The 27,224-nt window shown below is 33.7% G+C and overlaps 4 protein-coding genes across 5 annotated transcripts; 2 read left to right on the top strand and 2 right to left on the bottom strand.

Moving 5' to 3' along the window:
• The first annotated feature begins 405 nt into the window (after window positions 1-405).
• LOC142639000 (early nodulin-like protein 6) lies at window positions 406-1,281 on the top strand. Its single transcript, XM_075813084.1, has 2 exons — window positions 406-607; window positions 902-1,281. Exons 1-2 carry the CDS (start codon window positions 406-408, stop codon window positions 1,279-1,281), a joined length of 582 nt encoding a protein of 193 aa, XP_075669199.1.
• Window positions 1,282-1,643: 362 nt separating this feature from the next.
• LOC142638313 (poly(A)-specific ribonuclease PARN) lies at window positions 1,644-7,601 on the bottom strand. 2 transcript variants are annotated; one of them, XM_075812330.1, is made up of 7 exons: window positions 7,174-7,601; window positions 6,140-6,270; window positions 5,073-5,401; window positions 3,830-3,943; window positions 3,378-3,504; window positions 3,027-3,297; window positions 1,644-2,688 (listed from the first exon to the last, which is right to left on the bottom strand). In XM_075812330.1, the coding sequence occupies exons 1-7, from the start codon at window positions 7,524-7,526 to the stop codon at window positions 1,848-1,850; spliced, it is 2,166 nt and encodes a 721-aa protein (XP_075668445.1). In that variant the 5' UTR covers window positions 7,527-7,601; the 3' UTR covers window positions 1,644-1,847. The 2 variants fall into 2 exon arrangements, with proteins under 2 accessions (XP_075668445.1, XP_075668446.1); XM_075812331.1 differs by lacking the exon at window positions 7,174-7,601 and having other exon boundaries at window positions 5,073-5,382.
• A 1,784-nt stretch (window positions 7,602-9,385) lies between these two features.
• Window positions 9,386-16,934, bottom strand: LOC142638319 (uncharacterized). Its single transcript, XM_075812335.1, has 18 exons — window positions 16,765-16,934; window positions 16,223-16,285; window positions 15,876-16,030; window positions 15,474-15,587; window positions 15,052-15,117; window positions 14,419-14,502; window positions 14,257-14,343; window positions 13,506-13,597; window positions 13,362-13,422; window positions 13,058-13,117; window positions 12,519-12,579; window positions 12,002-12,109; window positions 11,299-11,417; window positions 11,154-11,225; window positions 10,948-11,033; window positions 10,683-10,779; window positions 10,122-10,260; window positions 9,386-9,971 (listed from the first exon to the last, which is right to left on the bottom strand). Exons 1-17 carry the CDS (start codon window positions 16,895-16,897, stop codon window positions 10,129-10,131), a joined length of 1,590 nt encoding a protein of 529 aa, XP_075668450.1. The 5' UTR covers window positions 16,898-16,934; the 3' UTR covers window positions 9,386-9,971; window positions 10,122-10,128.
• A 1,755-nt stretch (window positions 16,935-18,689) lies between these two features.
• LOC142639805 (uncharacterized) lies at window positions 18,690-21,591 on the top strand. Its single transcript, XM_075813945.1, has 3 exons — window positions 18,690-18,888; window positions 19,740-19,807; window positions 19,935-21,591. Exons 1-3 carry the CDS (start codon window positions 18,786-18,788, stop codon window positions 20,907-20,909), a joined length of 1,146 nt encoding a protein of 381 aa, XP_075670060.1. The 5' UTR covers window positions 18,690-18,785; the 3' UTR covers window positions 20,910-21,591.
• Window positions 21,592-27,224: the final 5,633 nt, after the last annotated feature.

Here is a 27,224-nt window from a genome sequence, read left to right as displayed (position 1 = left end):
AAAATTTTTATAAAAAAAATGTGTTTTTTTTATTATATAATTTCAACCTATGACGCTTACTCTTATAATAACTTTTTATATGTTACCTGTTAAGCTAATTAGAACTCATAAGAAGGGTATTAATACGTATAAAATTGGTGTCACAAGGAAAAAAGATCTAAACCGTTCAACAAATTGATCATAAGAACGTGCGACACACATTCACGTGCCCCGTACCAGGTCGTCTACTATTACTACTGCTAGGTTTTTAACTGCCCACCTCCCCCACTTCACACCAACGTGTGAGGAATAACTAACTTAACAGATATCCCACTTTCTTTTCCCTCTCATTAAAACTCTCGAATTGAACTCTCTTTCTATTTCATTAGTTCCATTTTGCTGAGCACTCTTCACTAGCATTTGACAATGGCTTCTCCTTCTGTAACCAAACTCTTCAACAATGTCGTGTTCTTTTCTGCATTTTGTGTCACTTTGGTTGCTGTGCCTGTGTCTTCTTTTCAGTTTCAAGTTGGTGGCGAGATGGGTTGGATCAAACCCACTGGAAATGAGTCTGATATTTACTTCAAGTGGGCTACAGAAAATAGGTTCCATATTGGAGACGTTCTTTGTAAGTTCACAGCATCATATGGTTTTCTTTAATGGAATGTAGTTGTTGAATAAGTTTTTGGTTTTGGAGGGTGTTATAATTTACCGTATGCTTTTAAACTTTGGAACTAAGACTTGGTTGTTGTTTTTGTTGATGAGGATGTAAATGGTGATTAGTGAAGCTTTGGCAATAGTATCTCTTTGCTATGAAATTTGCTTCTTTCTCTTGATTAAAGACTTTCTCGCTAAATATTTTCTATCTAAAGCAATAAAAACTTAATTAACACTCTGCTTATTTACTTTTAATGTCTTACAGATTTTGAGTACCAGAATGACTCAGTGCTGGTAGTGAACTACACTGATTACCAGAACTGTGTTGTGTCCAACCCAATCTCCAAATTTGAAGATGGAAATACAGTTTTGCGAATTGATCGATACGGGTTTTTCTACTTCATCAGTGGGCAGCCTGATCACTGCAAAGCTGGTCAGAAACTGGTCATCCGCGTAATGGTGCAATCCGATGTTGAGTCTCCAACTTCTGCACCTTCACCTAAAGGAGGTGTTGATTCAGGCGATTATGATGCTTGGGATTTTAACTGGGGGCCTCCACTAAATTCTACCATTAAGCTGTCTTTTGCATCATACTTTTTAACTATTCTTGGGGGTGTGTTGCTTATTTTCTATGTATTCATGTAGAATAGGATATATTGTATTAGTTAAGGTAATCCTAGTCCTAGGGATTAATAATCTTTTATTTTTATGGTTGTTGGTATCGTAAATTGATTGATCAATGCCTATAGAGCATTGTATTATTTAATTTGCTTATGTTGCTACACGTTTCATTCAATATATTGTACTTTGCCTGTTGCGATTACTAATTAACAAGTCTCAGAGCAACAGGGAACCATTGAGTTGATGCAACTCACTCAGTATTTGCAAACCCTTAATACTGCGCAGTTGCATTTATTCAGGCTTTCACGCCAGTTGATGATAAAATGAAGTAACTAACGTATTATTAAATTGTGAACTCACACAAATATTACATGGCTCAAAAGGTATAATAAAGAGAAATGAAAGGCCATTCTGATGCAAATTCATTATACCATTTCCTTTGTTCCTATTTGTTACATTCCTAATTCTAACATTTGTAAACCAAAAACAGAATTCACTAATAAAATACAACGCTTACAAGGCATTTTTTAAATGAATTGCAATGCTACAAAATAAAGATAAGTAACAGATTCCGCAGCTTAGGACCAAAGTCACAAGTTATTTGTTCTAATTTGATTTACTTCAGCAGCATTTAAAGAATCTATGATCTCATAATTGCCACACAACATATCTTTTTTTGCGTTGTGTACCTTCCCTTGCTTTGACTTTTCAGAAGATTTAGTAGAATTGTTTACCGCATTTTCTTCCCAGAAACTTGTATGTTCTTTTCTCTCCACTGCTATCTTGGGTTCCACCGCTTCCCTCTTCCATTTAATACCAACTGCCTCTGCCTGATTGGCAAACAAGACTTTCGAAATGGGTGAGCTGCAAATCTCTTTATAAGTTTCATAATTCCCAGCATGAGTGTTTCCACCTTCCAAAAGTTTTGCAAGAGGGTGCAAAACTGAGATTGGACCATCACTTTTCTCTAAAGTTTCCTTTAGAAGCAGAAAATCAGAGACAAATTCTGGCTTGCTGAACTGAACAAACACTGCAGTTTCATCTAAGTGGTAAACAGAAGTTACAGAGGTCAGGCCGAAGACTTTACAGATGGATTCCGTTATCTCCCTTGCCTTGATTTTGGATGGGAATCCCCAGATTAAAACAATGTTCTCAAACAAAATATTTGGGTATTTCTTTTTGAAGTAATTAGTTCCAAACAACTCTGCAACCTTATTACCAGTACTTAAATCAATGATGTCTCCATTAATCCAACTGAGATATAGATGGTTGACGTGCTTACAGAGCTTTTCATTGTGAGCTAAATTTTCAGAGGGCGAATGGAGTTTAAAATCAATGCCTAGATAACTGCAGGCCTGCACAAAGATACATCCTGTCATAAAAGCATCATACCCAGCTTCGTGCTTGGCTCCAGAGTCCCAGTTGGAGGACCTGCAAACATGTTCATTAGAGCTATCAATTCTGCCACTTGGACAAGAAAAAGACCATTAGGCACTATGCTTCATTAACAATTTGTGCCAAGATAAAATGGTAAACATTTTATGCCTGAATATTTAAGCGTTGAAGATAACTATGATGTACGAAAGACACAGAAGCAATACGTGCACAACTATACATCCCATAATGCAGAAATTTTGTGTATTAGACTGAATATATACCAAGTTTGGAGGGTCCACTAGTGTATAAGTCTACAATGATAACTTAGTTGCAAAACCAAATGGAAGAAAGCACTACCAAGCTATAGTGTATGGGCAGAATGGCAAGCACACCTCATATCATCCACTTGAACCTCCACTTGCACACATTGCTGAAAAGTAAGCCCCGTGCTTTTAGCACTAACAGAAATTTGTGGACACAACAAAGCAAATGCTGAGGATAGTGAGGTGCTGGACTTCTTCATCCGTTGTTGGAGTACATGATTGGCATTCAAAAGTATTTTGGTGTCAACAATATGTGGAAAGTACTTGTTAACAGAGGAGACAAATTCTTCAGCAGCTGATGGAAGAGGACCTATGAATTTGCTGTATACATGTGCAATATCTGTGTCACAGATAGAAAGTACTTAGTAATACTAAATAATGATAACAACCTCTTCATGAAACTCAGAATGAGAATTTTACCCAGGAAGCAATTGTGACCAACAATCAACTTCTGCTCCGATGACAGTAGGTCAATAACATGGCGAAACCCAATTGCAGCTTGGATTTTCATCTCTGCTACTCTGCGATTCTCATCTTTCACCTCTTTCTGCAAAAGATTAGCATACGGAATATTTTAATTTCTTTGAGGTACAGATGAAATCACTCAAAACTTGAAACCACTAAGACTGCCTTGAAGGGAAAAATAAATTCAAATTACAGTTTTAGAAATTGATAAAAGCCTCAGTGGCATGGCCCAGTTGGGTTCGAATCCCCAGTCCCCCACTTGTTGTAAGCAAAACAAAAAAAAAATTATGTATGTGCACATCACTTCCGAACATTTAACCAACTTCCGAACATTTGGAAAATAACTCTCATATGTATGTGCACATCAAATAGATTTTACATCAAGGACATATAAAAATTTATCTTACCATAAGCAAAACCTTTTCATCCTTCGATTCTGTATACACTACTAGTTGTTGTGAACATAAATCATCACCATTCACACGAACATAAGAAAGATCTTTGAAGTGCTTGTTAATGACCTGCATATTTTCAATATTATATTCAGCTAGATAAGGCCATTGTACGAGAAAAGAAGCATCTTATTCTCTACAATAAAGAAAATAAATGAATGAATTCAAACATGTTAGATATAGATTGCAGACTAAACAAAGACTTGGAGATTAGAAAGAGGGCTATGAAGTTCTAGAAGGCAGACACTTGATAAGTCAATAAATGCGTTAGTAGATCTTATTAGGCTATAACCATATAGAACCAATATGCATCCTAATCCTGGTGGATTAACATTTAACAATGAATACTGCATAAGACAAAAGGATGTGTTAGACAGACGAGGGAAACATAACCACCAACTTGCAATCCTGTTGAACCATCAGTCATCCAAATTCACCTTCCTATCTTGCATAGCAGAAAAACTTAGAATTGAAATTGAGTTAAGAACTTAAAGTCTTGTACATAAGTTATTAATATTTCATAGTAGCTTAGACAGAGCACAGTAGAATCTAATATATATGTGTGTGTGTGTGTGTGTGTGTTGAATTTCTCAAAATGTTTTATGAAGACTGGAGTTGACGACAGCTTTTAGACTTAAGATCGTAACATATTTTAACTTCAGCTAACAACCAAAAAGTGCTTATGATTATAAGGTATATCAAAAAATAAAGAGGAAAAATTGAGGCAGTGTCAGTTAAATGTAATTGGTTTCAATACACATCATGCTTCATAATAAGGAAGTGAATAACTAAATCCAGGTCACACTTCCTAAATGCCTAATGCTCAAAACATACATACAAAAACCTTGAGCTATGCTTGCGAGAAGCCTAAGAAACTAGGTCTGCCAAGGAAACACTGAATTAAATGTTACTTTGCTTTTTATGTAATATACAGCTGTAGTGCACATCCAGCATATAAAATTATAATTTTCTCTGAACGAGAGAGGGTGAGTAGATAGACAAGGTCTGACTTACTTTGGGAAATTACCAAACAATCCTTAAGGATTTTTTTTTTTTTTTCAATTATTAAGTTAGATACACAGTTTTAATCCCACAAACTCATTCCTAAAAATCATTTTCCAAACTACATTTCTAAGAGAATTTTATCACAAGTCATAAACTTAAATTAGAAGATAAAATTGTGAATGCAATACATTACCAATTGAATTAACCTAAACTGATGAGAAGTAAAGCTGGTCAGATTAAGAGCTGGACGCATTTTAAAGAAAACAGTTTGAAATTGTTGCTTTGAGTCATTTGAGTTCCACTGAAGTTGGGACCCTCCATTTCTATCCTGTAATAATCCATCGCGCCATTCACTGAACCTATTCTTGATTCGTTCAGCAAACAGAACATCAGCCATGCGGTTTATTGGAATGTCTTTGACTTCTTTCATGTTGCACCATGTATCTGATAACTCATCTTCGTATGCAATACTCAAACGTCTTAATGCTTCCTTTTCTTGTCCTCTGGATAAATAAGATATTCCTGAGATTATCCAAGATTTAAATTCTCAAACTGAAAGATCATAAATAGCATGATGAATGACATGGTGGAAACACGTGTCTAATTTGTATGGCAAAATAATCAATTAAATAAAATAGCTTTTCCAGCATTCTAGGTACTGCACGCGCCGCCCCCCCCCCCTCACCCTCCTCTACACAGGGGCAGCAGCCCCGCTTATCCCTGCAGTTTTCTCATCTTAGATCTTAATAATCAATACTATAACAACAACAACAACCAAACCTTAGTCTTGAGTTTTTTGGGGTTGGCTATGGATCTTAAACATATTAGTCAGGGTTGGCCACATGTATTTTTTTCCGCCATTCTGTTCAATCCAAAGTCATACTCTCTATTGACATGTCATTTTTTACTACCTCCTTAATTGACAGATCTTAATAACCAATGCAACAAATTGGAAACATTTTTGGCTTTATGCATTCAAATCTTGAATGTTCAATCTACTGGCAGCAGGGGAGAGCATTACCAGTTGCCCACCCTGAAATCCCACTAACTTTCTGTTCTACCTTTTCATAATTTTATATATAAGATATCCTGGGCGTTATTGTATTTAATTTAAGGCACTAGATGCCCATTCAAACACAAATTCTATACATTACAACTTTCACAGGTAAACCAGAAAACCATGTGCAATAACTACAAAATCGTAATAGTTAGCTAAAGGTCCAATACAATCCAAGCCAAAACAAAAGCAAGATAAACTACCTTCTCGTATGCAGGCATTGAAATCAAACTGATATTTGGCTAAGAATTCAATTGATGTTGTCTGCCAGAGAAACTCGTAAGAGGGGCCATCAATCTGAACCTCTTGACGTGGAAAGACATAGAAATTGTGCCTGTCAAAGCACATGATAATCGTCAAATTTATCAATGTGAGAATAACTTCAGACCATTTGACTTCTATTTTTCCCTGGAGCCAGTAAAGTGGAATAATTACAGCTGTCAACTAAAAACTATACGGTATTTGCAATGCGAATCCCAAATTATAAAATTTGGCAGTAACACCCTGATTCAAGATTATTCTAAGTATACAACTTACTTAGAATACAGAGGAAAAGGCACACAGGCAGTTGTAAAAACAACGTAACAATGAAAGTAGAAAAATCAAGCATATCAGGCAAAGAATTGAAAGCAAAAACACCCGAAGCATTTGATGGGGGCATTTCCAATGTGCATCATCCTAAACTATATCCTGATATGATGAGATTAATCCGTTAACTCAGATACAAAATTTGGATGGTGGTTCAACATTACAGTTAATATCAAATTAGGGTATTCATTACAAAATTTCATAGATTAGAATACACACTGCAAATCGCTCTCTCTCTCTAACCCCAATTGAACAGCCAAAGTGAGCAAATTTTCCAATAGCGAAAAAATGTAAGCAAGTAATCAGAGCATATAACTTAGGGGACGTTTGGTAGGGTAGTTCTAACAACATTTTTCAATTTTTAAACAATATTACTCGTATTTCTACGTACTTTTTCACCCGCACGTATTTACCAAACGAACCCTTAACATCTCAAACCATAAAATCCCCTACATTGTCTGAACCTAAATACCAAAAAAGCACTTTTTTTTATATAAATAAAGAAATCCAGAGCAACCAAACAGAGCACAACACTGCAAATATCATTAAATCACTAAATAATGAAAACAAAGAAATTCTGAGCAACCAAACAGAGCGTGGAAAGAGAGAGAGAAAAATGTGAGGGAATGGTAAGAGGTGACAGACATACGGGTGAGCGATGAAGGAGAGCTTGGAAGAGTCCCAGCGAAAGGGACAGACGCCGAACTGAACGACGGCGAACTTCTCGGCGGAGTCCTTAACCTTGAGGTAGCGAACGTCGGAGCGATCGAACTCGAAGGACTCGCGCCAGGGGGCGCTGGTGACGCCGCTCATCTCCAAGTCGATGGCGACGAAGTCCGCCGCTGCCACGTGGCGCCGGAGCTCCGCCAGAGCCGACTCGAAGTTCCCCTTCGTCACGTGCTTCAGAGGAAACGCAGTCGATTGTGCTGAGGCTGATGATGAAGAAGATGATAGGGCACGTGAGAGCGCACGTGAGAGGGTAATGGGATAGAGCTTCTTCATTGTTGTGGTGTGACTGCGTCTGTGTGAGCATACTGTTTGTTTTGTTTTTGTTTTGTTTTTTGGTTTTGGATTTTGGGGTTTAGAGGAGGTAGAAGAAGAAAGATTGCTGGGTGGGTTTTAAACTAAACGTCGTCGTTTCACCATACTTTTTTTTTTTTTTTCTTTTTTGGAAAATTTATTGGAAATATTTTTTAAAAAAATTTATAAAAAGATTAAAAAAAAAAGTTTTTTTTTCCTATAAAATTAGTATAAAAACTTTTCTAAAATAGTTTATTAATAAATATCGTAAGGACACTAATTAATAAATTGAACCCTTTCTAATTTTTAATTATATTCAATTCAGTCATTTTGTTAGTTTTCAACAAAATTGAGGTGTTAAAGATCCCTAAAATAATGTAGTTTTGTTACTTATGTATCAAACAAATTAAAGGTTAATGACGCAATTTTAACAGGGATTAACAGGAGGACTAAATTGAACAAAGTTAAAAGTTAGAAGACTGAGTTAAATTTTAGGCAAAGTTAAAATGCGTAATTTGTAATTTGTAATTTAGCATCTCTTTTTTTTCTTTTTCCTTCTGCTAAATATATAATTTCTTTCCTTAAAATTTAGTATTAATCTATCTCAAATTCCCCTCCCAACTATTGAGTTATCAAAACTTACAATCTAGGCCCCTAGTATTCTTCTTCTTGATACATAGGCACCTGAATATTACAACCATATGAATGTGTCTTTTAACATTAGTTAAAATCTTGTATCGAACCCAAACAAAAACAATGTTGTTTTCATGTGAGTTTTTTTTTTTTTTTTTGGAGAAGGGCTTTCATGTGAGTTAAGGGCAAAATTTTGAGAAACCATAACGAAAGAGGTACATTGATATTGTTGAAATAAATCTGTACATTAATTGCAAGTTTTGAAAGTTGAGTGACAGATTCAAGAGCAGCCCCAAATATAGATAATGCAAAGTACACTTTTAATCTTTTAAAAAATATTATATTAAGCAATGCGAATTTTACACTTTGTCATGTCGATTATTGCATATGTATACATTATCAGCATCTTGCTTTACTATGCTGTATAAACTTATATGTAAACTATTCAATAAACTTAGAGATACAACAATATTTGCAATTGTGGAAGTGAAATGTTGTGATTGGCTCAATATAACTAATGTTAGTAATAGAACCATATTTATTCCAATCATGATTGTAGTGAAAATTGTTGTGTTCCTAACATTATACAACATAATTATTCCACTGTTTTTTATGTTTAAAATGATCAATATATACAATTACAACAAGATATTTGATAGATTCATGCACAAAATGTGTTATTTACTCACAATGACAATTAAATTTAATTACCTGATTCATTGGCCAATACAATAACATTGTTGAATTTAATTGAGAAATTGTATTTAATTCTGTCCTAGAGATATTATGAAGAGTTTTATGCCAATCTAGTGTAGTCTCCTTTCCACTTAAAAAGAATCAAGATCTATTCCTAGTCTTTCAAAAAACAATGATCACAAAAATTCAACACTCTAATTTATTATCCGTTATTTTTGTAAAAAATACCTTAATATTTATCATAACAAAAACCAATTTTTTATATACTTACTAATAATATGATAAAATATCAATATCCAAGAATTTTTCGTTTTTGTTATAAATCAACTTTATGGGTATGGATAATTTTGAACCTTGAAGATCTTCACATTTTTAACACATTAATTTGGAGATCCTTTACCTTTACATTTTATGGATGTGCAATAGTTAATTTTATTTTTGATAGCACAAGTACACATGACATAAGAAAAAAAATCTTCTAAAAGTATTCTACCCATGTATTGGCATTTGGCTTGAGCTTTAAAACTAGTGGTTACAAAATTGCATTTCATAGTAAGACAACATGATGCCACAAAATGATCCTCTGGTTTTACACATCCATATTTACACTTTGCCGCAGTGCCTCCTATATAAGTAAAGTTAGAAACAATTGTTGATTAGAAGGTATCTAGTGCATCCAGCATATGCATTATCTCTCTCATAACATGTGAGTCTCACGTAGTGTAGAGTCCAAATATTTGTGAGAGATGATGCATGAGATAATTTTTGTGTTGATGACTTGGTGGAGCCCCTCAAGTAGCTCCGTAGCGTCATCTCCCAACATGTGAATCAATTGGAACCTTGCTGAACCAAAGGAGATGTAAAACTTTATCCCTTTGCTTGTCAATGCGTTGATATCTTGTTTCACCATGGGTTAAGCCGCCCTGACTTAGAAACTGAGTGATCAAGAGAGAATGCTCCCCAAGCATTTGATGAAGGATGTAATCCACATGAATCTCTCAATGCTCAAGGCTCAGTACAATGAATCACCAGGGAATCAAGGAATATCAGTCATGCAGCGGGAATTGAATGGCCCTAGAATAAGAAGATTGCATATGCCTGTCGAAGAAAGTGATTTGCTTCAAAATTTTTGTGTGAAATTTATCCTACAGAGGGTAAAATCCTGGTCTCTATATTTCCATTATAGTCAATATTAGAAAGAAATAATCTGAAATAATGTGCTGAGATTGCCAGGGTGGCTATACTTACATCTGTTTTATGAGGCTCGAACTAGACGAGCTGCAAAGGCCCCATCAAGCAAATGTTTTACCGGGTTGGAGGAATAGAAACCATTTTCCGTTAAAAAATCAGGTGGTACATATCTGTCAACAGGATCTATAGAAAATTCCTGAGACCCAAAAAAAAAAAAACAAGTACAGATAAACACACTTTTCTAACTCCAAAAAGTACCATATATGTGTGCCTGTCTATACAGTTATATTTATAAACATGTATGCTCATTTTTCCTTTTCTTTTGGTTTCAACTTTCAAAAGTATATATTGAGTTTGATCAATTATCCCAGATATCCCAGGAGAATGATGGCATACAACAGAAATTTCATCCTTGGTACGTTCTATGATATGTTTACTAGGAGTAGCTGGAAAAGAACGTGATTCTTTGTCTAAGCTTTTTTATTTTCCAAATAAAAAATGGATTTACAGGTGAGTTCAGTATTATTTTCTTAAAACTATGGGGCATTTGAATCTTTCTTAAGAGTATTAGCTGGAAACATGAACAAAACATTTAAAAATATCATGTGATAAACCTACCGGATGCCTGAGAAGAAATGAGGCCACCCTTTCTTCATTCTCTTCAGGATCTATGGAGCAGGTACTGTATATTAAAACTCCACCAGGATTTACCAATCTATAATGCACAATTAAAACAGATAAACAAAAACAAATTAGTTGACGAAAGGATGTGAAAATTTGCTCTCATACACCCTACGTGTGTGTGTGTGTGTGTGTGTGTGTGAGAGAGAGAGAGAGAGAGAGAGGGAAGGGGGGGGGGGGGGGGGAGGACTTCTGATCATACATGGATGCTGCATCCAAGAGCTCATCTTGTAAATTCTTCAGCTGTTCCATATCCTCTAACTTCCTATTCCAGCGCAGGTCCGCTCTCTTTAAAAGGTCAAAAAGGTAGACAACATGTTGGTAAATTTAAACAGTCAAGAATTGAAATATAACAGATGCTGAATGCAAACAAACATATGGAGATACATGTGGTTCTTTGACAATCACCTTCGAGAGAACACCCAATCCAGAACATGGGGCATCCAACAAAACCTTATCACCTTTAACTGGATTCTTTTCCTGTAAAATGGGTTTTCATAAGAAATTAAATGTTTGAAACAAGGATCCAAATTTACATAAGATGATGACTTACAGCCAAGATACGAAGATCACTATGGATGGTGGTGATGACACCATCTACATGGTGCAACTTGGCTGTCTCTTTAAGGATTCTTAACCGGCCTTTGTTTATGTCAATTGCAGATACCATACCTGAGACACCATATTGCACCTTCAGTATTATTTATTATTGCTCAAAAGTGGAAGTAAAGAAAATAAAAACTTAAACTTTTGTCATTTAGAATTTAGATCAAGCGATTCCACCATCCTGGTATTAAAAAAAAAAAAAGTCCAATTTATTATTTCAAAGATAAGATTTTGGATGTTTCTCACTACAATAAATTATAATATCAACAATCAAAATAGCCACAAAATCAGCTATCCTGCAGCTTGAAGTTGAGCTATAAGGAGGCTATTAAGTTCTCACACGTGCCCTACTCTTCACCCCAAAAAAACAGTTCATCTAGGCAGTCAAAAAGGGGAAAAAAGAAGAAGAAGATATTCTGTGTTCAGTTGTAAGAATGACTGCAAACCTCTCATGAATCATCTTATGGAAGAGTCAATTAAAAAGGGGAAAAAAAAAAACATCGATTTTCATCTCTGCTTTCACTGCAGACAGAAAATAAATAAGCATTACATGAGTCCTCATTCAAGCAAAAAGAAAGATTTTAAAAAATTCATATATTGTAGCAATCACTTCAACTGACCAATATGAATTTTCTTGCAATGAAGAATACCTTGGCCACTTAATTGGGATGCAATGTAAAGAGTTTTGCCTCCTGGAGCAGCACAACAATCAATTATTCTGTCACCCGGTTGAGGATCCACAACAGAAACGATCATGCCTGCAATGAGTTGTAATATAATATAAAGGACATATCAATTTACATACTCCAGCACAGTTGGACTGAAAAGTTAAAGTCAAAACCTTGAACTTTTCCATACACTGTACCCAAGAATTGAAGAAAAATAGTACATGGTCTAATAAGAATATAGAAATGTATCTATGTACAACTAAGCACAGTCTATAAATATGTAAACATGGAAACTATCGGTTTGATAAGATTATCAGACACCCATTCATCTTGACCAGATCCATCATATTGGTCATAACATGTCATGAAAAAAAAAAATATATATATATATATATGTGTGTGTATATATATATATATGTGTGTGTGTGAAAATCCACTTCCTTTTTTAGTGGAAGCCATAATTTGACTCACATCCAATTTAAAGTTAGGATAAAATCACCTGCACTCTCATCCTGAACGGAACATAAACCTTCTTTGAGTAAGCCAGCCTGTATGACAATCTGAAATGAAGATACGTAAGTAATTAGAAAATGAAACAGACCTTAAGTGCTTCAGTAATGACTGATATTAATTGCGAACACAATAGTGCCCCCTCTCTGTAGGAAATCTTTTAATTTCCCCTCCTTCTCTTAATAAACACACACACGCAATATGTACGTCAGTTTTTACATAAAGGCTGGAAATTGCCTACAGTTAAGAGAAAACCAAGACAACGCCCACATGGCCGCATAACAATTAGAATTAATGAACTACTGATCTACACTAAGCCCCCATGAATTTTAAAGAGTAAAAAATTATGCAAACCACAAATGTGCACTTTATTTTATTGTTCTGCCAATGAAATGTCAGCAACTAGCAACTGCTCAGAAACAACCCTAGTTGGCATCAACTTGAAAATATAGCAGGGACAGTGAGTGACTGTCCTCCATTTAAATAAATCTATGACTGTTCAAAAGAGACCATATATCGAATCCATACCTGCATCCCAGTTTTAATACGGACAAAATCATCCAAATGCAGAGAAAGCTCGTGTGGGACCTGTAGCTCAAGAGAAGAAAAATTATTAATACATATATTTAGCGCCAAACACTCCAAAATACTGTGTTGTGTGAGTGTGAGAAGGAAGATCTCAAGATGAGGATTAAGTAGTTGTAAACCCAAACTTCAAGGAAAGTGGTCCATCAAATCATTAGTCGGGAGGTAATAAGACACAAAGTGATATACATAAAATCATTAAGCACCTTAATCATCTGTAAGGAAATTTAAAAAAGTTATCAAGCACCTTCAATGAATTAAGCTGCATCACAAGGTCAGCTCTTGAAACACCTTTCCCTCCGTTTGCCCTGACATTACCAACAAAAGAGGTAGCTATGATATCTGTTTCACATCAAATACTGAGGGAGAACAAAATATTGTAGCCAAAAACCTCAAGCTGAAACTGGGATCACTATTGTTCCAGGCCATCAACTTAATGGCTTCTTCTTGCCCAATATACTTTGTCCATCGCCTTACCATCCACTGGAAAGGAGAAATTTAATGAGCACTAAGAAAGCGTACATCCATTGTTGATAGCCTTTCATTCTAACATTCCAATTTTTCTTCATGTTTTTTAGAAAACAATAATAATAAGTTTTGTACAGTAGTACAATGAAGCTTGATTCTCACTGAAACAGAAAATCAAATATGATGCGGCAAAAGGCCTTAACAAGTAACTGTTGACAAATTGTTCAAAGATATATGAACCATCGACTCATTCATGTGGAAGACCCTTTCAACACTTTTTTCCATATGACATGGAATGTCAATCAGAGAGTTAAGTTCAGAGTTTGGCCTTTTAGTCCAATGAATTGGTCTTCATTAATGATTTAGAGAATGGTAAGGTTAAAGCTCAGGTTAAACTTGAGTTACCTGCAATTATTTTCTAATTTAAGGAAGTTAATGGAGTTTACAACCGATACTTCAGGTAAAGATACAAAATTTGTTCAGCGTTAATTTTGGTTCCTTTGGAGAAATTAAATCCTTGAATTTTAGTGAAAGTTTCATACATTTGATTGTATATTTCTCCAGAGAACATTACTATGGCAAAATGTAACTCTAACAGCAGGCCCTTTGATCAGAATATTTACATATAATAACATTTTTATAGAAGTTGTAAAAATGTTGCACTATGTACTTACAACAGGATGAGAGTACAGAATGGCAAGAGCACGTGCTTGTGCACGTTCATCACCCTCCACTTTGGGTAGAGGAAGAGTGTTACTTTCCTGCAAACCAAAGTTTAAGGGATTCAAACAGAATAACCATTTAACAGCAGCATGTATGAATTGATAATGGCAAACCTTAAGCAAAACAAGTTTCCGCAGAATCCCATTGACCATGTTACCAGCACCTGGTCTAAGGGCAACCTTTGCAAGCCTCACATTCTGCAGTTATACATAACAAATGTGTCAAGAGAAATAAACAACTTGATGAAACATTTAAACGATAGTTACATCCAAAAAAAGAGTGAACATTTACGAAGTTATAGGGCCAGAACTGAAACTAGGTCATGCCCAACTAGACATAAATTGATCACATTCAAAGGTTTGACCATATATATGATAGGTGTCACATAGGTGATATTCATGTCAAAGGCAGAATGGTAAGATCATGAAAATAATCAGATATTTCAGAAAATTCATCGGTCACCAAAAAGGGTCAGCAAAGAGTGATCACTGAATGATTTTCATGCATTTTTAATGAATCTAAGTCTAAAAATCAACGCCGAGCACACGTCACAGCAAAATGCTCAGTCTACCTATATCAACCTTTCATTATTCATCAAAGAAAATGATAAACGGATATCTCCAATCAGTTAGTCAATTATTGCTGATAATTATCTCTAGCTGAAACAGGTTAAAAAAAACCAGCTATAGAAATTAGTACATATTAACCTTACTAAAAGTATTAGTTAAATATAAGAAAAAGTTTACCTCATCTACAACAGCATAATGTGGCATATCTAGCTTGACAATCTCGTAGAAACCAATTCGGAGTATCTAGAAACAGAGATTAAAAAAAAAAAAACCAAAAGTAATTGAGATCATTATAAGTAAAAGGGTCAAACTTTCCAAATATAATTTCAAAGAATCTTGGTGATGGTTTATATTCTCTGTGCAACCCTCCAATTTGATTCAACAGCATTCAAGCATAAACCCTTTTGAATACAAATGAAAAAAATGTCCACATGTCAATAAATTATTAGCAAGAATACATACAACCAGAGAAAGGTATAAATGTAGGGTCAACTTCATAAAATCTGCCCTCTCAACTGTATTGTTTTCCGGCTGCCGTTACACCATAGTTGGTGATGCATAAAAAAGAGCCAATAGGAAGCGTGCAAAATCAAAATTACCTGTAAGAGAAGAGGCTCCATGTGTCTAAATGTGCTATCATCATGGCATATGGAACTGATTAAATAATCAAGATATCTCCTCCAACGGCTGGTTCCACCAACAATATCTGTAACCTATATAATTTTTTAAAAATAGTATCAAAAGGGAGAAGGAAAGATATAAATGGAAGATTTTTTTGCCAAGATAGACTTTTCAGGCTACAAGAGAGTATTATTATCCCAGTTTCACTAAGAACACCAAACCTAAAAAGTTTAAACCCTTTAGGTGGAACTATTATATCAAGATTTTCCTGCATTCCTTTAAATTTTGAAATGAGATGAAGGAAAAAGGTCTTAAAGAAATTTTGAATATTAATAGAAAGTATAAATACAAAAACAAAAGATAAGGAATAGAGAGAGAACCAATCTAAGATCCCGATCCTCTAACTCCCGGGTGCGAAACCCAAGAGTTCTTTCAACATATCCCATCTCATTATCACCAGAACCCTTCCCTTTCTCATTCAACAGGTCAGCAAAAGCACCACCCAGCTCTATTCTCATTAATCTCACTGCAGACACTACATAAAGCCAAAATAAATTGACATGAGAAACCCAAATGGCACAAAGATTCTGACCAACAATTCTTATAGCCAAATATAGATGAACTGCAATATTCCCAAACTTAAGCGCATAACAAAAACACCAATATCCAATTCTATATACAATAATTCTACAACATGCTCAGAGACACACTGAAGAGCTACAATTACCAGCCCTGTGAGGTGAGACCTCCAAATTCAGCTTCCGGGTCTTGTTAAAGGAACTGTCAGAACCTGAAAATTTTGCATTTTTTTCCCCAGTCAATGCCAGTAACAAGAAGGTAAACTAGAACCAAGTTAAACAAAAATTATACTGATATTACTAAACACACACTCCCCATTATTTTTAAGAAAAACAAAATTTTGAACCACACTATGCACAATAGTGGCATTACACTCATGTATTAGATGGATACTTATTGCTTTCCACTGAAACCCATCATATTCAATTTTATCATTACACTTCCTAAGAAACCAAATTCAAAAGTTTAATTTTTTTTTTCTCAATTAGCATTAAACAAAGCCAAACCCTCTCTTATATCACTATAACACACCTTTCCTTTGACTGCTGAGAAAGAAAATACAATTTTGAAACTTAATTCAAATTCAATGATAACCCATTACACTAAATTAAGTGTTTGTTTTTAGAGAGCCCATCATTTCACTTTTCTTGAATTTTCTCATGAACCAAAAGGAAAGTTCTGAACTTTTACCTTTTCTGGGATTGTAAATAGGTGTCTTGGTCTTTGTCTCCCGGGAGGTCTTGGCAAGCTTCAGTGGCTTTGAAGAAGCTTTGTGGGTCTCAGCTGCACACAGAGTTGCAGTGAGGGAGAGAACTTGCGCCATTGTTTAGTCTAACTCCAACGTTTGTCTTGGATAATATGCAAACGTGCCACTGTGCAATTTTTTTATTTATTTAAAGAAGATTGTTCCAAGTTAATATTTGATTTTTGGTATAAAAAAAAAAACTAAAAATATGGAGTACTATTTAATATTTGGGTCTAACTCCTATTTAATATTTATCCCTAAAATAGTAAAATCTGAATGGTTATATTTTATTCATTCTCAAAAAGAAAAAATTTTGAAAAAAAAATTGAAGCTTTTTCCTTTCACAACAATCCTAAGTCGGTTTAAGATCATAACTTTTCTTTTTTCCACAATTTTGTTATAATTTTAATATGGCAGATTATGAGTAATAGTCTATTATTTTCACATAAACTTACTTTTTTCTACTACTCAAAAATTGGTCACATCAAAATTATGTTATAAAAAAGTTATATTTCTAAATTTTCTCAACAATTATAGGAGTGCTATATTGCTTTGTCAAATTTTGTAATGTAATCAGAATTACAACAACCTGATTATGGAAAGACTAAAACGGTTAACAAAGTGTATTTGCAAATTTACTTTACTAATAAATTTCCTTAAATCCTAACCAATTTTTAATAATTTAATGGTCTAAATTTTATCATGTCAACATTTCACTAACAATAATCATAATTATTTTGTTGCAAACAAAACAACAAATCCAGTTAGTAAAATTTACAAATGTCTAAATCCAATTTTATTATATAAAATAAAATTTACAAATTATTATGGTAATAAATGTATCGGGTGGACAATCACTTAGTAATCAAATACGTGAATTTTTTATTTGTAATTGCCAATTGGTGATTGATGATATATTAGTCAAAAAGTTAATTATAGTAAAAATGTGTTTTTTTTTTTTACTAAATAGTAAAATTTGTATTACCCCTACTTCTACTCATTTTTAAAATAATAAAAGTGAACTCTTTCTTCTTAAAAAAAATGGACGGTTTGAATTGAGGAACTAAAATAAAAAGTGACCCAAATTTTAGGACCAACTATATATGTTTTTCTTTTTTCATTTTTTAGAAACAAATATATGTTTTTTCCTTGATTCTGTTATCAATATTTTATTTGTCTAAACGTTTTACATAATCATGGAAAATAAGTTCAATAGAGGTCCTTTCTTTAAACACTTTTTAAGAGTGAAAAAATATCTCCTCAAAATATTAGATACCTTTAATAGACCATAAAGAAATTCCCAATAGAGAAAACATGATGTCAACTTCTCTCTTCAGCCCTTCCTCTTAAGACCATAAAACTCTGAATACTAATGATTTTTTTAAAAAAAAGTTTCAACTTATAACATTCTTTTTTTACAAGAATTCTATAGGTTGGTTTGGATAGCACTGAACGCGTCCAGTGTTCAGCGTTTTTCCTTTTTTTTTTTCCCTGTTGCCCGTTTCTACTTTTAAGGGACAAGTCACTGTGCATGCACAGTATACGCACTATTCATGTACTTTTCAACAGTTTTTTATTTAAAAGTGGGTCTCACGGTACTATTTACACATTAAAAAATTATTTTTCTACAGTATTTTCAACTTTCAGTTTTCAGCTACATCCAAACGGAACCTGTATTTTCATACCAAAACACCAATTAAGTTATTCAACCATCAGACTTTCCAGTTAAATTAACCGAATCCCATCTCAAAGACCAATGTTGAATTCTACACTCATTCGGTCCAATATTTTTTTTTTTTTTTTTTTTTAATTGGGTGTCCTCCGTAGTTGATAGTCCATCCTAAAAACTGGCGAAACCCGACCCACCAAGTTCTATGTACATGTAGAAAGTGCCTCTTTTTCTAAAGTTATTTATTACTCATTGCCTTCTGTTCTGCAGCTTCTCTCTCCATTCTTTACAGCTCTAATGGCTGCTTCTACTGTGGAAGTACCAATCTTCACAGAAACTAACTTGGGCACTCGCATGGCAATGGCTGTCCCTCCAGATATCACTGCAAGAGACTTCAAGAGTGAGCAAAACTAAATTTTCTCACACCCATTACCCTCTTTTTTTTATATCAATTTTTCTCTTTTTATACTATCCACTATTTCTGTATAGCACAATTTGCTATTAAAAATAATGCAGCTTTCATGTAAATGAGCAAAATAATCTCACGCCCATTCCTCTCTTTTTATCTAAATTTTATCTTTTCTCCTCATTTATACTATCCACCCTTTTCTGTTTAACATAACTTTTTTTTTTGGGTAATGCATTGTGAAAAAACCATAAGGTGAATTATTCAGGGTGGTAGCCATTTTGTTCCCAAATTACTTTCTTTGTATTAAAAAGCTTCCTTTATTTGGTTATCTTTACTTGGCCTGATTGAGTAGAGTTTTTTTTTTTTTTTATACGAGTTTTATACATTAATATAATCATTAAAAATCAAAACTTTATTTATTGTATTTTATTAACTGATTGGTAAGATCATAACTTCTATTTTCTTGTTCTAAATCATTTTGCTTTGATTTGATTAACTAAGATTTATTGGTTTATGACACTCCTTAATAATGCAAACCATTGGTGCCATTGGAGAAGGTTAAATGTGATATCCAAGTCAATCTCTTTGAAGAATTACTTGTATGAGGATGTTAGTACTGATCTTTTTTAGGTAGTCTGAGGTTTGCTGGTGAAGATCCTATTAATATGTTCTGTGTGTGTGTGTGTGTGAGTGTGTGTTTACTTCCATTTTGTGAGTCTGTATTCTTGCCCCATATTATGTTTCTTAGAAGAGCTTCTAATTCATTTGTCTTGTGTAAGCTTGATAAATGATGGCCATATCTAGTTTATGGAATGATAATTTAGTCCAACATCTCTCTGTAGGAGAAGCTGAAAGAGTGCACTTCAATTGTTTCCCCAAGTCAGGAGAGATCATGATCCAAGGATTAATGGTGCCTTATCATTTTTATTTTACTCAATACCCATTTCTTGTTTTCAATTATACTATTGAATTCTTTTCTTTGTGATCTACTTTTATTATCAGTTATGCTTCTAATTATCTACTTGTTGTTCTAGTAGGTGAAGCAAAAGTCATTCTTTTACCATCTGCCCGAGTCAATGCCATTGAAGTATGCTTTCCAGGGTAAGAAAGGAACATGGTTTCTGCATGTGGAAGCACGGCCTTTGAGTGATTTAAGTAGGTCTGGTTTACCCAAGGGTGTGGCTACTAAAGTTGTGGAGCATGTATTATACGTTGGTAGCAAAGATACTGTTTATTTGGAACCACCAAACTTCCTTACAAACACTGTTCAGACTGACACAAGAGGAGAAGGAAAAAAAAGGAGTTCAGAAAGATCAAACTCCCTTAAACCTTCCCTACAAGAGCTTCAGAGCGCAGTCTTTATTCCAAAGGAAAAGACAAATAAGAGATTGAAGAAACACAAGCTTTTGGAGTGCACAGTGAGTGAAATAAAGAAGGGATGTAATGGTAGAAATGAAGACACTCCTGGTGTTACTGCCAAAGAGAGGTCTGATATTTGTCCATCTGCAAATGAAGTTGAGGCTAGAGAAGGATTGAGCACCAGTGCAATAGTGAAGGCGGCCCCAAGTGATGTGTCATCAGAAGTAGTATCAGTTACAGCTATCATTAAGAGGTATTTCCCGATTTCCAATGAGGTAAGCAGTTTTAGCAGCCCTTCAATCTCTGATATTGATGTCACACGTACAACCTTTCAAGGTCAAATGAAAGAACAATTGAAGACTAACGCCAATGATAATTGCTCAAGCATACATGTTGATGCCCTCCCTGGGTTTGCAGTCAAAACACCACCGAGGATGTTGCCATTGCAAACTGTTAGAACTCCAGACTGTTTGGGGAATAAGCCTGGAAGATATAAAGTTGGAAAACGTCTCATTCTTGCCTCATCTAATCTCAGGACTTCTGGAAGCAAGCAAAGACCTGCCTTTCCGTTATGCAGATTCAAAGATGGAAAAGTGTTAGAATCCTCTATGGTTAAAAATTCAGTCTTTGAGATTAGTGACAGTGATGACTGACCCTACTTGGAGGCCTTTTTGCTGATTGGGACCACTATTGCATTAAAATATTATGCTCATGCTGAGGAGAAGCTATTAGGCAGAAGGCTCATCCTCATGGTAGGGGCAAGTTATTTGCTGAGCAAGTGATAAACAATGAATGGATCATGAGCAATTCTTTCTATGAACTTGGACAAACACCTGCTCATCGACAATCAGACTCATGATTTAGTTCAAGCAACAACAACGGAATACTTTGAGAAACAAACTAAGGAACAACGAAACTCATGATTTAGGTTGACCAGTAGTTTTTGATGATGAGATGTTATGTGAAGATGTTGGTCTTCCATGTAAGCATCGCTGGGATTGCCAGGCATAGATGATAATAGAAGACAGCTATTGTCAAGGCTTTTTTGTGAGAAACTGTCTTCAGCAAAGAAACGCATACTGGAGCAGGTAATTGAAGTGAATCAACTTGCAGTGGTGCATCTACAGTGAGATTAGTGGTCAGTTTACAACTAAACGAGATTGAAGACAGTTCTTTCAAGTAAAGCATTAGTTTTTAATACTCTGGTGTGGTGTGCTGTAAGATTGCAATTTCTTAGAAATTTAATTTCAATATCCAATATGTTAGTTCTAACCTTAAGAGACAGAGTGAAGTACTTCTTTTTTCTTTTTCTTTTTTATATACGAAGTATTCAACGATGAAGTTTTATTCTGTTCAACTACATGAAGTTAATTCTATGCTTTTATCTTTTGGAAAACAAAGGAATAACAGAAGCAACGAAATGAACAAAGAACAATGGATGTTTGTCCTTAGACAATATTTTTCCTAGTGCAAGTGATACTGTAAATTTGTCCCCGAGATGCAACTAAGTCTGTTGGGTTCTTCAAATAACATTTTCGGAAAAACCCAACGAATTTCTTGTGTTTTTGAAAATTTGATTATCATGGGATAATAATTATTCTTACTTTAATAATGAGAGTTTAAACAAAAAATATGCATAGACCGTGAAAAGTCACAAATAAAGTATTATCACGGTTAGAAAACAATTAGATACAATCTCATAATGTCCACAAAAGTTTAAATATCAAGTGATGCAACTCATGACAATAAGTACTATAAAAAAAAAATGCAATTTTTCATAATCCCGTCAGACAGAGTTTCATTAGTTCCTTATTAGACACAACAAATGCATTTTACACATACTTTCTATTGTTTCATTCACTCTATCCCCTCTAAAGAAATAATGACACTCTTCCACTTCCAAAGTGAGATCAAACTTGTATTACTAATTCAACCTACTGCTTTGATATATAAAATATCCAACATTATCTATGTGGATTCTTGATGATTTATGACGATGAAGAAAAATCCACCAGTTGTCGTGTGTCCCTCACTTGACTCGAAACAACACCCACACAACAAAAGAAAAGACCAAACAAAGGGCACCCATGTGGTGCCGGCCAAAAACCCTCCGAATGCCAAGTTAGAGCTTCTTTCTTATTCGCAACTCTAAAGTGCTAGAGCTGAAGTGAATTATGCGTACCTTTGTTTATGACGGTTTTGGGGTATATATAGTAGTGTGGGGCTGAAATAAGCATCTTGGTGAGGAAGCACTTTCCTTCTAGGAGAGTAATTTGTGAGTTTTACATATCACCTAGAGCCCTTTTCCTTATAGGAATCTTCTCGACTAGGGTCAAATGTGTAGCGCAAGAGCTTTCCTTATACACGCATAAGTGGAGGGCAAGATAGGTTATGGATGAAGGTTTGCTTATCCCCTTCAGCTTTTCCCTCCGTCAGCCTTTCCTTCCTAAGGTCATCAGCCTACGCAGCTATTTCCAAAAAGGTCATCAGCTTAGAATCTTCAGCTTGATTCCATCAGCTTTCTTCCTTCAGCCTTGATCTCATTAGTTTTCTCCCTTCAGCCCAATGCCGTCAGATATGAGGCAGAGCCACGGACCGAAGGAAGATGGTTCAGTGACCAGAGCTGACGGGCTCGTTACTCCCGTCAGCCTTCTTAAGGTGTTAGGAACAAATTGTAAAATCTCCCTCATCAATTTATTATAAAATATCCAACATTATCTATGTTGATTCTTGATGATTTATTAGTTTATTGGTGTCTTCAGCTATTTGCCTTCAATGGCATTACAAAACACTGCTTCAGGAAAAATAATCAAATTCCATTTTTGTTAGTGTGCAAAATTGTAATTGTCAACCTTGTTCCCTTTTGGTTAATTGTTTCCCTTTTCCTTAAGTCAATGAATTCCTTTGCTGATATTCTGCAACATCAAAAGCATAAAAGAAAACCCACAGTTTTCTCGGCTTATAAATTATAATATAATTTTCAAAGTTCCAATCCAAGGGTCAGAATAACCAAAGTCCTACTCACTATGTTTGTAAAAGAAACTTAAAGGCCAGGGCTTGTCCAATCAAGTCTTCAGATTATTTTCCTACCCCAAAAAGAAAAGAATGGAGAGTAACTATGAATTGGACCCAAAGAAAGGAATAAGTTGCTTTAATTTGGTACCCCTTTCTCTCCCCCTTTTCACTATAGGATGAAAGAGAAAAGGATTCTTTTAAGGATCCTCCTGCTTCCCCAAAGTGACAAGAAACCTTTGGATTGGTTGAGAAAATCCTAAATATTTTTTATGAGAACTTCTTTTCCCATTGTTAAAGCTGTAATCAACAACTTTGCAACAATCAACAGTAATTAGATTACCTTAATTGTTGCTTTATAAAAAAGCAAGATGGAAAAAAAAAAAATATATATATATATATATATATATATATAGACTCTTTTTTTGCTATTCATAATGGCTGATTTTGTACATACCTATCACATTATGGGTTCTAAATATGTCAAAATAAAAATTATATTTCCCCATTGCTATATTATGTAAAAATTACATGCAAATTAATATATTTATTGTAGCTCAAATGCATTTTTGAACCTTTCCTATTGAGAGAGTCAAGGTACAACCCAAAGTGTCATCACTTGTTTAATGTAGTCATTAGTCTCAAATAGATGGAATCTCATGAATCATGACCATGAGTCGCATGAAAAGAGAGTTTTGTTTAAATGTGAAGAGAATTAGTGAAATTGCCTAATAATGTTGTCCCTATTTACAGAGGAAGTAATGTGCCTTTTCCTTGAAAGTTACAATTCTATGAGTTGTTTACCCTTCGCCAAAGCTCCCTTATTTGACAATAAAATAGTTTAGCAATTAAATTAATTAAAACCCACTAAAAACTTATATTTTTGAATACCATAACTTTGAATTTAATTATTTGTTGGAGCCTTGGAGGCCTTCTTTTTTTCATAAACTTCAAGCTTTATATATATATATATATATATATATATATATATATATATATTGGGGTATTATCTTGCAAATTACAACAATTGCCCTATCTAAAATTTCAATTCTTTAAGAAAATCATTATGGGATACTTCACTAATTTGACTTAAACTTTAGTAAATGTGTAAGGAATAAGACAGTGAAGTACTAAAGTCTAACCATATGATTTAGACTTTGACTTACAGTTAGTGTTCAGTACTTCACTGTTGTACATGCAAAGCAAATATACTTCCTTAAATCAGTATGGGACATGTTACAATAACAAAGCATAATATGAGTAATTTAATAGAATCCTTTAGTTAAAAAAAAATAAAAAATACAAACTCATTTAATAACTATATTATATGAATGGGTAAATTTAGTCCAAGTAATAAAGTTTTTCTTTTATTGTCAAATAAGAGGTTTATGATCAAATTTGGTTTAAATAAAAAAAATACTCATTAATATACTGAGCTAATAATAATAAATAACCATTGTAAAACAGATATTGTAAATTTAAATTGTATTCACTGGTTTTGCCACTTTCAGTGAGACTTTATAAATTCCTTGTTATGTTTTTTTTCTTTCTTTTTTTTCCAGTCTTGTCCAAAGAGCATATTATGGTTTTCAATATTATTGGTTCATGGAATAAAGTTGAAGTGGGCCTCATGCCCTCCAAAACTTCGTCATGAAGAAAGTCAAGCTGATGCACATGCCTGTTTTACCAAAGTGAACTCTAAAAGTACTTAACAATTTGTGGAGTTTCTAAACATTCTTGATTCCATGGAGATTTTCCCACTTTATTACTATGAAATATGAATAACTAGTTTTACTTGTTTTTTGTTTAAATAAAAATTGCACCTTCTAAGATTGGTTGAAATTCATTTAAGTTCTCTAATTTAAATGAATCCTTTAAATTGAATCCTCTAAATTTCAAATTTATTTAATTTAAGTTCAGTTTTGTTAAAATAATTGTCCTTAAAACATATTTTCACATGAAAAAATCTATAAAATTAATAAAAATATTTTGTAAATTTTTTATGTGAGAATTCTTTTTCAAAAATTATTTTTTCATTAGCTAATTGCATACTTAATGACTATTTTTTAACGAAATTTGATAAAATGTCTAAATTGAATAGTTTTGAAATTTAGAAGACTGAAATAAATTTTAGTTAAACTCAAAAGATCCACTTTGCATTTTAACCTTTCTTTTTCAAAAAAAAAAACACCTTGGGTCATTAAGAAGTCAGTTGTTAACAATTATTAACTCAAGAAAAACTAGTTATTTATGGGTGTGAGCTCAATAATTATAAGTAGGGACCTAGATATATGCAACTGCTATTAAACCGTAATTAATTAGTGGGATACATCTGTCATCTACTCAACTGTTACACGTACACAGATTTCAACTCTAATAAAGACTATTTCTTTTTTCTTTTTCAGAGAATCATTAATATGAATTTTTTTTTTATGGGAATAAGAAATTAATTGATATAGCTAAATCTATTTTTCATTAAACCAAATAGTAGTACGTATGTCCTTCTCAAAAAAAAAAAAAAAAAAATACTAGCATGTAAAGGTCATTATTTCTCCAACAAAAAGAAAAAAAAAAGTGATGTAAAGGTCATTAATGTGAGCTTTACTAATGCTGGTATTTTTTTTTACATACTTCTTTTTAAAAAAAAAAAAAAAAAAATTCTAGTTAGCTTAGCTGGTAAAGTCTCTAATGGTTGTATAAGAGATTTTGGGTTCAATCCTTGCCTACACCAAAAACTGATTGGTGTCTTGGTCAACGTCATAGGTTAAAACTCTCTCAAAAAAAAAAAAAAACAAACGATCATACTTCAAAAAAATTTATAATTTATTTTTAATAAAAAAAAAAATCAATTTTTTAATTTTTTAAAAAAAGAAGAAAATTTTCTTTGCATTATTTGTAACCTCAATCATGGAAAAAAATTTCCAACAGTATATAAAAAATCCAAAAATCTAACGATCATTTGAAGGGAAGACCATTATTTTTGTTTCTTAACTTGCAAGAAATCTTTTTTTTAGAAGAAAACTATAAACTTTAATTAAGAAATAGTGGTTAAATCAACTTGAAATACAGAAAGTAATTAATTGAGGTGGAACATCCTCCATCTATATTGAAAAGTATAGAATATTATTAATATATCTAGCCAAATTATGAGCAACAGAGTTACCTTCTCTCTTTGTACAATAACAAAGTGATTGAACAAAAAATTGGGAAAAAAAAACTTCACATCTTCAACCAGCAACCCATGGGGGGCCAAAGAACCACCATCATCGCGCAATGCCTTTACAAGGAGCGAAGAATCTCCCTCTAGCACAGCTCTGGTAAAACCCAGCTTTAGAGCAAAGGACAGAGCCTTAGCCGCTGCCATAGCTTCAATTTCCTCACAAGTGTAGGGTTGAGGCAATTTTTGAGAGCTAGAGGCAATGACTAAATCAAAACTGTTCCTAACGACCACCTCTACATTGACCTTGTTCTCATTGGAAAATCCAGCGCCATTGAAATTTATAATGCTAATAACCCTAAAATGCTAGTTTTATATCATATTAATTTTGGGCCCTCGTATCTAATGTTACAAATGAAGAATTCTAGAAACCAAAACAAGATAAGGTATTATGTTAGTTACTAAATTATGAAGTATGGTTCAATTATGTCTTTAAACTATCATGTTAATTTAGTCCCTCACATCTTTATCATTTGTTCAAGTTTTATATATATATTCTTATTATCAAAGGTAAACCATTAATTTTAAAAAGTTGATGTACAAACAAAATTCAAATTGGATCCAAATTAATTTATAATTTTTGTTTAATTTTACACTGTGTGTTCCTTTTTTTTTCTTTAATTTTAATGTCAAATGACCCATTCATGATACTCAACGTTGATGTGAATCTTACGTATCTAAATTGGACCACCTCATCATTATTGCTGTTAGTTTTTTTTAGTAGGTACATATATATTGT

Source organism: Castanea sativa, chromosome 6, assembly GCF_040712315.1.
Source record: "Castanea sativa cultivar Marrone di Chiusa Pesio chromosome 6, ASM4071231v1".
NCBI classification, from domain to species: Eukaryota; Viridiplantae; Streptophyta; class Magnoliopsida; order Fagales; family Fagaceae; genus Castanea; species Castanea sativa.
The sequence above is the reverse complement of the archived record's forward strand: the minus strand, read 5'-3'. Positions and strand labels throughout refer to the sequence as shown.